General features: G+C 45.3%; 1 protein-coding gene across 1 annotated transcript in view; it reads right to left on the minus strand.

Annotated features, from left to right (window-relative positions):
- Positions 1–12112, minus strand: part of LOC134568076 (cytochrome P450 2D15-like) — a 63271-nt gene that overhangs the window by 39873 nt on the left and 11286 nt on the right. Inside the window, exons 3-5 of the mRNA XM_063426361.1 lie at positions 10984–11136; positions 3344–3504; positions 526–699 (exon numbers count right to left, since the gene is read on the minus strand). Coding sequence (XP_063282431.1) covers positions 526–699; positions 3344–3504; positions 10984–11136 — 488 coding nt within the window. The remainder of the gene's footprint in view (positions 1–525; positions 700–3343; positions 3505–10983; positions 11137–12112) is intronic.

Raw genomic sequence — 12112 nt, forward strand, 5'->3', positions numbered from 1 at the left:
GTGTTATGGTGGTCTTCATATAGTAACTAAATATTTTAAAGGGTTACTCTGAGCAGCATAACCACAACAGCTCATTGTAGTGGTTATGATGAGAGGATTACACTGGCACAATTCCAATGGTAATGGGGAAAACTATTTTGTAATGGTTTGCCTCTTACTTGGGTCCTGCCGGTGCTAAGCCTCCTGACATGTCAGCTGACTCTCATCTGCAAAAGCCAAATGCCTATCCAAATGGTAATTCATTGGCTGTGAGTGTCAGCAGAGCCTATAAACGGCTTATTGATTATGGTGTTTGGAGTAATACTTTAATAGTTGATGGATTCCCATATCCTATTTATACCTATATTTGCTAATCAAAGTGTTTCATTTGCACACTTATCCATTTTAATTGTTTGATAACCCGTTTGCTCTAGAATCTGTGCACAAATAAGACGGGACTTAGCTGCTGTTCTTTGCAGTAAAAAAGTGTCCATTTTGCTTCCAAAAAGGCTTGACATTATTTATTCACAGTATAATCTTACTTACTTTTTTCATTTCCAGCATATAGGCATCTATAAAATCTCTTATGTGATTAGGATCAAAACTTTTCCGATGTTCTGAAATCAAGTCATTTAAAAATGGTAATATTTTATATTCTGGTTCTAGTATTTTGTTTGCCAACCAAGGAATTTTCATCAGGATCGGAATTTCATTTGCAATCTGTAAGACAAAACCCCAATGGATCTAGTCATTAAATAGGTTGTGGTCAGTGATCAATTGCCTTACGAAATTTAGGGCAAAATATAAGGATTGATAACATTTCTGATTTCTCTTGCCAGACACAGACCCCTTTTGAAGTCTGAAGCCACAGTCATTGTTTTTCCCAATTAAAGAAAGCAGATCTAGACCACTCAAGATAGACTCAATTTGTTCCAGCTGCGACTCAACCCAGGCAGAATGAAACCTCAATTGAATGAACAGTGGACTGGGTTTGCTAGCGTTCTTATTCTTCTATCTAATTTCATGATCTCTATTTCCTTTTCTTAGCATTTGTTTTGTGTATGGTAGTCTTGTAGCCACCATTAACTTTAACTTTGTGGACTTTTCATGTTCAGTATCACTATTCATGGCTCTATAGAATTCTCCCGTTCCCCACACCTTATTGCTCTGCTTTCCAATGTTTCCTCCTTACGTGTTCTGAAAGGTGGTATTAAACCACAGAAACTGTCTATTTTTAGACTTTTAAGACTAGTGCAATAAGATGCTGTTGGTTTTCATCTACTATAATGTCTTTCTTTTTTTCTATTTTCTTATTCTGTTGAAGGGATGAACAGTTCCTAATCCAGGAACCAGTCACACCTGTTCTCATTACAGCACAATGCAACACAATAAGTCTATTATATAACTTTTTTTTTTTTTTTTAATCTTTATTTTTGCGATGCATGGGTATTACAAACAAGCTTGTATCGCCACAACAGTGTGTACATGGTAGAATAGTAAAACAATGAAAACAGTATCATGGCATGCAATAGCGGCACCATTTTTTTTGTTAATAATTGCAGGAAACATATGTCTAAGGTTCAAGCTTGAGTTAGTTAGGTAATGTCGGGATATAAATAAGACATAACGATTAACAGTAACTTAGTAACAGTATGAGGAGTTTGTCTTGGAGTATGCATACGCGTAGATTAGAGTGTCTCAGGCTGAGCATACGTGAGTGAGAAGTCCGAGTCGGCATGAAGACTAAGTAGTTTTGTGAGCTGCCGCTATCCCCAGCACCCCCACCCCCAGTTAACTACCCCTGGTGTGGACTTAATCGGCTGTCTTGGTGTAAGGTACAGGAGTAGTGCGTGTAGTGTCTTTTGTTAGGCCCCCCATCTGGTCAGCTACTGTGTGTGTCTCTACTTGTCCCCTATGCAAGCTGTTACCTTGACCGGGACTTCATCCATTGCTAAGCTCAGCTCAGGGAAGGGTATGGCTGGGTGCCCCAGAATGGGAGGACCAGGTGTTCCATACTGTGTCAGCTGGGTTAAACTGGTGAGATACACGGTGGTTACCACAGTAAGTCCATTAAAGCATGACTCAGTTCAGTCAGATCTGCAGTTCCATATAAGTGAGCAGCAAGGCTTTCAGGGTCATCGGTTAAATAGTAAGGGGTGCTCTGCCTTTGTCGTTCAGTCCGCCATGTGTGTGGTGGAGGGTTCAGAGCTCCAGCCTCCATATCAGCCTATCCTTTTGCTGGGCATCTTGGGTGTTAGCCCCTGGTAGCCTTGGCGAGTGGGTAGGGGTCGTCTGTGATGTTCGGCTCCTCCCTGGCTCCAGGCCTTGTTCATGGTCAGCATCCTTGGGCCACTGACTTGGTTTCTCCTTGAGGCCGGGTCTCTCCCTTTGTGGGTGTCTCGGAGGGGCCTGTTGGTCATCCGCCGCCTGCGGCGTGCGGCTATCCGGCGTGGTGGCTGATGCCACGGAGGGGGTTCCCTCACGACCTTTGACCTGGATGGGCTTTTGGTGCAGGTAACAGGCGCTTGGCGTTTCGCTTCGCCCGGGGTGGCGCCTTGTCGCTTCCTGTGACCCCTGGTCTCTGCTGCATCTGTGCGGGGTATTTGAGAGGCCCTCTGCTCCAGCTTTTCCCAGAAGCGCCGGAATATGGCGTCCAGGCGCTCGGATAGTGGCTGAGAGGATAGCTGTGTGCGAGCACTGCCATCCGCCGCCATCTTGCCATCAAAGTGCGGGTGGTCCGGTAGTGCAGGTGGGTATGGTGGATCGAGTGCCGGCTCGGTGTGGACTGGGATAACCCCCACCGGTCCATAGGGGAGGGAACGTCGGCATGTGATGAGGTAAGTCGAGTAAGTAGGCATCGGGAGAGGGGCCGTCTCTCCCGCGCCTGGCGTGAGTGTAGGCCTCATAGCACCGCCGGGCGAGTTCGAGAGGTCGCGATTTGCTTTATCATTTGATAACCCATGCGTGACCAGTTTCAGAGCCTTTGCGGTAATATCGTAGCTTAGAGCACCGGTAATCGCAGGAGCGCTTGCTGCCTGCGTCCACTCCGCTCAGCGGTCAGGCCCCACCCCCTCTATTATATAACTTAACACTATCCCTAACAATAGCTGTAATACTAAACCTAAACCTAGCATCAACTCTAACATTCTAGCGCTAGCCTAACCATGTAATAGGAAAAAATTATTCAATCTCAGATAGCGAGAGGAATGTAGAAAACTGATTTACTTTTAGCCACGTGATCCGTTATTTTTCCTTAATAGACAGGTTATGTATAATATTATATACCCAACATGCCAGATGCCTCAGACAACAATTGTAACTTTTAATAAGGCGAATATATAATTATGATTAAGCATTAAACTACCTGTGCCAGGAGCCCAGACTCGGCCTTTAAAGCTTCCATAAAGAGACGGAGCAGTTTTTGGAATTTGGCATTACTGTATTCAAAGCGGTCTCCGAATGCAATGGAGCAAATCACATTGCTTACAGCATTATTTATCAAGAAGTGAGGATCAAAAGAACGGCCTGGTAACAGACAAAATATTACAAATTGTCTCTTATGACAGCCTGATGAAGCTATACAAAAAGGGTTTCACATCAATTTATTTTATAATAAAGCCATGTTGGCAAAATAATTGTAGATTATGCTAGCTTTAGTGTACCTATAATCTTAATTTTATTAATGACAGGAGGCGAGTATTTGCTTAAGTCTCTCTTTACTAGAACTCCACAGCAGCACAGAAAAACAACCAATCAGAAAAAAGTTAGGTACTATAAAACTCCCCTCCTCATGCATCATTTCCTCTTTCAAGCTGCGACAAAAACAGAACAAAAAGCAGAAAACATAATGGGGAGAAACGAAGTCCTAGATACGATGAATACAACGATGTCCACCATCCGAGAAGAACTGCCAAACCAGATAGTGTTGATGGACTGTAAACTGAAACGAGAGAAAAAACAGAACCAAGCAAGTTGATTATCCAATGAAAAGTACTCTGAATAAACATGTGTGCACCCAATGTAACAACCAAAATTACCTTAAAACGAAAATATCCCAACCCTACTTATGAAAATAAACATAGATATAAGAACAGGCGACAGGTAGCAGAGACAACAAACAGAGTTGCATACGTACCTGATTAATCCAATTTTTTTAACATTAAACAAGGGTGGGAAAAGAATGGGTGGGAAATACTCGCCTCCTGTCATTAATAAAATTAAGATTATAGGTACACTAAAGCTAGCATAATCTACAATTTTATAACATGACAGGAGGCTTCGTATTTGCTGTTTCAACGCTCAGACAACAAAACCAACGCTGTTTGTTTCGCTGGTACCTATGCTCGGAGCTATCCGAGCAATCCCAAATGGACTTTCCAACTGCGATAGATGACAATACATCGATCGATGGAGACGCCAGCTGGAGAAGTATCCCAAAAACTGAAAAAACAACGTCCGTTGACAGATCCATTGTACGTGGGGATGCAACCTGTTGCCTACCAGCTGGTCCATGAGCTGACAAGCCGCCCTATTAGCCATTTCCCTGCAGTGAAAAATTTTTGAAAGTCATATGCGGACTTAGGGCCGCGATAAGACACTGCCACCATGTCTCAACTCTTGATGTGTAAGGTTGCTCCACCGATCGTGCCAGGGTCACCCGGCAACGCGGTCTTGCAGGTAGATCTTCAATCTCAAGGAATGCGCCTAAGTCCACCACCAAATCGCAATAGAACCAAGTAGGATCTTTCGTTCCCTCCTGGCCTACCCGGTGAGATGTCTCATCCGAGAATACATTTCTAATGCACACCAGAGTGTGGTCAAACTAGCCGTATCCTAAGTGATTCCAATATTCCAAGTGGACTGTGTAATCCTCGGATGCGGTAGGGGAAAGACTCCAAAAGGACGTCCATTCAGGGTTCCGAATTGAACTCGTGAGGAGGAATGGTGGTCGACTATTCTGGGAATAGTGAATCCCAGAAATAGTCAAAGGGATGGGAAATGCAAACCGGAGTGCAGATTTCCACCCATATATGTCCTTGTCTAAGCGTGAAAGATGTCTATGTAGGATTCGGGGTACACCAGGTATCCCCATAAGGTCTCGTAGGTCTCCTCGACTGAGTTAAAAAGTAGGTCGGCGCAAATCCAAAAAACAAAACGGCTCCCGTGAGGGATAAATAAAGTATAGACGGAGGATCCACCATCTCCGAACCCTGTTCACCAGGTATGCGCTCTGAGGAGACGGGGCAGTCCTGCCCTCTTATCCCAAGATCGTAATGACCGGGGGGGTCAAGACAACTGGGGTTTCCGGTCTTATCCTGTGACCCCTACGTACGGTTTGCCTTCAGACCGGATAATAGACCTTCCTTAATCTTGTTACCCGAGCAAAGCAGTGCCCGTGTGCTCCATGAAGGTCTCCGTATCTCCTGACATCTCGACATGGGAGAAACTGTCTGCGCAGTTTGTACGTAATGGTCTGGATATCCAAAACAGAAAGCAATCTCTGTATTATATGGTGCAGAATATGCCAAAAAACCTGCACTCATAATACCGGAGGACCATCCGGTAGCCGTACCATCTCCAGGAGTGTGTGTAAATAACTCCCCCCGTTATACCTCCGAGTATTTCTCGCGTGTTTTATTGCGGTCCGGCTCCAGTAGATCCATCACAGGAGATAAAATAGAGGGATCTAGTCTAAACATGTAATTCCTGCATGACAAGGCTGTCCTCTAGAACGAAGTTAATAGCGTGGATGTCAGCTCTAATTGAATGCAGGAGGGACGCCCCTCTATGTAGACATCAATGTCTCGCACAGGCACAAGCCTGTGAGATGAACAAATGGCCGGTACTGTAGAGCGTCGAGTGTATGAGAGAGCCGCGCTCTCTACTACTGTGATCGCATATCGTGAGAGCGTCCGGCTGTTAGCCTGAGTGGGCCGCCTTGTTAGTAACCAACAACAGAGTCTACATCCGTGATCGATTCTCTCTATGAGAATGGGTCCACCCAATCTGTCCTCTGAATCCAGCCCAGTATCTGGTTGAGGACGAGTGAGGGGCTGCGCCCTCTAATAACAAATCAGTATCCGGTTCTGTATGAGAGGGTTCGCCCTCTGTTCCTGAAAGTAAATATACTCGGACCTAGGTGATGGAGGGCCGCACCCTCCTGTGGTGCAAACTAGAGTCCCCAGAGATTCAGGGTGACCAAACTGTAGGGCGCACCAATTATAAATGTCAGCATAAGGCTGAGGGCAATCTGGGAAACAACGATGGAAAAACTATCAACCGACTATCCGGATCCCGTGCGCGCGCGCGGGGTCCAGGTAGACCGTTGGTAGTCCGAGGAAAGCTGGAGACGTTCTCCGCAATCCACTAGTGTCCGGGAGGTCGGAGGAGGCCAAGTCAGGCCTCACGACGACCCGAGCGAAAAGGAAAAAGAAAGTCATGAAAAAACAAAAAGCAACAATAAACGTAGATAAGAGAAATTAAACCCATTCTATCTCGGATAGAAGGCAAGCAGCAGGCCGGAAGGTAAGAAAAGTAAGTCCCACTGGACAGGGCCAGGAGCTAACCTAACGCAGGAAAAAGCTACCGAACCTATAAGGATTCCGGGAAGCAGGTACGGAGTAGCTGGTAAAGACAAGGAAAAAACACCGCTTTCTACTGGAGGAGTCCGAGTACCGGCCCTCGTCTGTGCGAAGTTTTCCTTGGAGATGTGCCGTCGCCGGTCTGGAGTAAAACCGTGGACGTGTCCGGGGTCTTTATAAGAAACTTCGCCCTTCAGGCCTGAGGTTTAGGGCCTTCACCCTTCCCACCATATTCAGGTGGCCGTATACTGGTGCCCTCTTGAACACTATGGCAATGGTGTTTTGTCTGGACACCTGCCTATCTCCATGTCACTGGTGCGCACTGGGTTTTCCACAGTGATATTACCCATCAACCCGTCAGAAGGCATAGGCCCAGCAGGCCAAACGAATGGACACAGAAAGGTTAGCCAAGCAAATCGTCACAGACGTAGCCGGCCATTGAAGTAGGCACCGACCCAGCAGGCTATTCAATGGGGCACAGGCATAGCAGGCCGTTCTTATGGGCACGGGCATAGCAGGCCAATCTTATGGGCACAGACACAGCAGGTCAATCTTATGGGCACAGACACAGCAGGCCAATCTTATGGGCACAGACACAGCAGGCCAATCTTATGGGCACAGACACAGCAGGCCAATCTTATGGGCATAGACACAGCAGGCCAATCTTATGGGCACAGACACAGCAGGCCAATATTATGGGCACAGACATAGCAGGCCAATCTTATGGGCACAGACATAGCAGGCCAATCTTATGGGCACAGACATAGCAGGCCAATCTTATAGGCACAGACATAGCAGGCCATTCTTATGGGCACAGACATAGCAGGCCAATCTTATGGGCACAGACATAGCAGGCCAATCTTATGGGCACAGACATAGCAGGCCAATCTTATGGGCACAGACATAGCAGGCCATTCTTATGGGCACAGACATAGCAGGCCATTCTTATGGGCACAGACATAGCAGGCCGTTCTTATGGGCACAGACATAGCAGGCCGTTCTTATGGGCACAGACATAGCAGGCCGTTCTTATGGGCACAGACATAGCAGGCCGTTCTTATGGGCACAGACATAGCAGGCCGTTCTTATAGGCACAGACATAGCAGGCCGTTCTTATGGGCACAGACAAAGCAGGCCAATCAATGGGGCACAGACAAAGCGGGCCAATCCATGGGTTGTGTATTACCATAATATCATTATTAACACGTATTTATATAGCGCCTTCCAATTCCGTAGCGCTTACGGTGGGTATTGAATGAGTAACGGGGACCTCTGAGTTCGGGTAAAGGTCCCTAAAAATTGTAGATCCACAGGGCATCTGTGACATAGGACTCTTAGACAATCAACCCTATTAGACAGCGTAATGCCGTGTGAATAGCCTGGACCGGGATTGGCAGTCCCTAAATGCCCAGCAGGAAAATAGTGGTATTCCAGCTGTATCGGGTATAAGCGGAATTGTTCCAGTTACCATCATGTCCATGAGTGTAAGATCCACTGAACAATACTCACCTTAAACTGTGAGTTGGTATGCACTTGCTCACAGATCCGTTTGAAATTTCTTAGCATCTTATGGATTACCATCACCATACCACCTGAAGGGTACTGTAACCATGGACTCTTCCAGGAGTAGGATTAGACAATAGCCAACTCAATGACTCTCCCCAAGAACCCGATAAAATTGTATATTATCAGCGTAGACTGATCTCCCCTACCAGTTAGAGTCAGAGTCGGGACTGGTAACATATATATGCCATGGACAGAGAAACCATACGAGAGTAGTCTCATCTGAGGCCTCAAAGGTGGGCCGGAAAAATAAATACTGAGAAGCACATGAATCCTAGAATTAGCTGGCGCTGAATACGCCCTGTACAGAGCCTGTATAACAGTTCCAATATACCTGTAACACACAGTAAGCTGTGATATATCCTGATAGCAGAACTCGCAGTAATTACTGTCTGGGTAAAATCTGACGCAGGGTCAAGGAAAATATATAACTGCCTGATATGGGCACCTGAAAATTGCCCCAATAGAATGAAGTAGTGATTAATGTAAAAAATGGTGACATAAGTAACTGGGTGCTTTAAACACAAAGGAAGAGCAAGTACATAAAAAACCAAAACACACTATAAGAAAAAAGAAAGCCTAAGCTGTAAACCTATATAGGATATATAGGATATATACATAGATGTGTACTAAAAGGCAAGGTTGAGAGTCTACTAAGTTTTATTTATTGCAGGTATAAACAACAAAACCGAATGCCTTTGAGGCAGGATAGAACACAAAGTCAGGCAGCAGCCCGACTTCCATTAGGGCAACAAACCAGAAGGCAGATCTCCATAGAAGCATGCACAGCCGGGGGGGGGGGGGGGTCGCGATCTAAGCGCCCCCTCCTCCACCGGTCGGACACACGCGGTGCGGAGGCGGCCGCGACATGGGGCCAAGTGAGGAAGAAGATCCGGCCGTCGGGTACTCGCGCTCGATCACGAGTGCCCCAGGGACCGGCCTGAAAGGCACGGGACTGTCGGAGGAGACTCCGCGGTCTCGGAGCCCAGGGGGTCAGAGGCGGTAAGCCCACATCTGAGGGAAGGCAAAGCCCGGGAGGTCGGAGGGGGTGAGACAGTCAGCCCCCAGCCGACCCCGGGGGGAAACTACAGCCCGCCAAGCGGGGCAGAGGCAACAGGGAAAACGCAAATATAGTATCTGGGGGGTAGCAGAGGGGGAGAAACACGGGTACAGTAAGGGTGAAAAAGCCCACCAAGACCCCCGAATCCATGCACAAACATATAAGGAATATATATATATAATAGAAGCCATAGATAGCTGACAAAACGAATACAAAGATGGCTATCAGATAAGAATGCAGGCAGATGATAATAGGGCATCTGCCATGAAAGGACAAGAACACCTTACAGAGAGGCATGCTATGTAGGAATAAAGCTACAGAAAAATTATAAGCTCCCAGATAGATAAATACAAATTACAGCAATAAACAAATAAATCCCAAGGCCACCCACTAATATTAGCAGGAGGCAGTGGTACTCTGACCTGTACTGATGCGGAGCAGCAAAGAAAGAGGAAATGATGCATGAGGAGGGGAGTTTTATAGTACCTAACTTTTTTCTGATTGGTTGTTTTTCTGTGCTGCTGTGGAGTTCTAGTAAAGAGAGACTTAAGCAAATACGAAGCCTCCTGTCATGTTATAAAATTCTAACCTTTAATTGATGAGGAGTGCCCTACTTTTAATGATGCATTTCAATATAAAGTATGCCATAAAGAAAAAATACACTTTCTTCAAATCACTACATTAAATGTGTTATTTACTTTTTCATAACCTTGTTTAATGCTACACTATTGAGTTATTTCCATTAAGTAAAAGTATTACATTTATTTTGAATAAGGGATGCAATGCATATCTAACATATGAAATAAGGCCAAAACAGCAATTCCATTTTCTTGCAGTCCATGTCTTGAAAAAATAATAGAGGACAAATATTAAATGAAACAATACAGTCAAAATGACCCAATAATTCTTAATGCTATATTTAGATAATGCATTAAACATGCAAATAAAGTAAACAAGATACTTTTGAATAATATGCTTTAACATTCTCTAAAGCCAGTGGATCTACCTGCAGTTACAGATCTTTGCCTTGCCAGGAAGAAACTCTCTAATGACAATCCAGCACCAACCAGCACATAGGATGACACTTTGGAATGGAGCTGCACACTCCAAATCCAAGCTGATCATCTTGGAAAATAATGAGCTTTGAAATGAGTATTTGCAAACAAGGTCCTAGAGCCAGCTGAAGTGGTTTTGGTTTTTAAAGTGACCCTTCAATTTTTTAACACATAGCAGATTTGATACTAAATGTAAATGGCCTTTACAAGTGAAATTAGAATGGCTATATTTGTCTGACTCAGAGGAAGAACAAGATTTTGGTCTCGCAGGAACAAGGCGAGAATATAATGTGTAAATATGTAACACAACTACACCTCATGCTCTCATCAGAATCAGAAAACTCTCTGGTGTTCCTGTGGCTGGAACAGAAACTGTATGTATTTACATGTTTTTCTGTACATTTTTATTTTTGCAAGTGAGTGCATCACAATAAACAAAAGATAGAGGGTAAATCCAAAATAGCTGCCTGTTCCTTATATCTCCAAGGTGAGCATCGATGAAAATATGACAACCGATATGGTCTTTCAGGAGTTGCTGCTTACAAAAGAGGAAATAAAGTAAAGTTCCACCTCACTGTGCTCCTTGGATCTGTTTGTAGTTTTCAGATATCTTGGGTATATTAAAAATATCCAAAAACTGCTTATTCAAAACAGGACATTTAATCAATGACATTAATAAAAAAAAAAAAGTACTGCAGTTAGACGGTGACATATATGCTCGTTACATGTTTGTTGTGTCACTGACCTTGTTCTGATTGGAATCTAGAACACAAAAATCCAGCTTCCTCAGTTACGCTTTGCTCCAGAGACTTCTTACCCATCCCAAAGTCCCTGAGAGTGGACAGTGAGAATCGTCTATGCTCCTTCCACGATATGCCATATCTGGCTAATACCACACCTGGATAAAAATACTCAGCACATTACATAATTTTTTTTCAACCTATATCCTAATTCAGCTACATTAATATATATTTACCAAAAGAGTTGTGGTGGGGGAAAAGGTGTGAATGAAAACCCCTTCCACTGGAAGTAAGTGGATAGTTAAACGCAAATGAGCTCAACAATGAACCTGTCAGGATCGGGACAGGGATCCAACACGCAGAGTCCAAACAGTAGAAAGGTACGTGTACCGGGCCTTAGAATGGCCGGACTAACGTACAGAGAATAACAGAGAATGGTCAGAGACAAGCCGAGGTCGAGGGAACGAGAAGACAGGTAAGCGAGAGACAAGCCGGGTCAGAGGGATAACAGAGATAAGCAGAATAGTACAACAAGCCGGGTCAGAACCAAAGAGAATACTAGAATACAAGAGCACTGAGTGACTAGACAAGCTAGAACCACGACAGGGCAATGAGCTGAAGAGAGAAGCAAGCTTAAATACCCTGAGTCCGGAGAGTAGACACGCCTCCGACAAGTCCTGATTAGATATCGGACAATTGAGTGACAGGTCACTCGGGATTGGCGTCATGACGTCACGTACTGAGCGTCATGTTAGAAAAGGAAGCGGATCCCTCGCGGCCAGCGTTTAAGTGACTGGATGGACCGCGAGGAACGGAGGAAACAGCTCGTCTAGACGGATAAACGACTAAGTCTCTACCTCTCTCAGAGGTAGAGACCTCAGGTACCCTGACAGTACCCCCCCTCTCAGATACGCCCACCGGGCGGAAGGAACCGGGACGAGATGGAAAGCGGGAGTGAAACGCCCTGCGGAGGCGAGGGGCATGAACATCCTCCTGAGGTACCCAACTCCTCTCCTCAGGACCATATCCCTTCCAGTTGACTAGATATTGTAACTTCCCCCGGGAGACTCGGGAATCGATAATGGAGTTGACCTCGTACTCCTCCTGACCCTCCACCTGAACTGAACGAGGTGA

Source organism: Pelobates fuscus, chromosome 7, assembly GCF_036172605.1.
Source record: "Pelobates fuscus isolate aPelFus1 chromosome 7, aPelFus1.pri, whole genome shotgun sequence".
NCBI classification, from domain to species: Eukaryota; Metazoa; Chordata; class Amphibia; order Anura; family Pelobatidae; genus Pelobates; species Pelobates fuscus.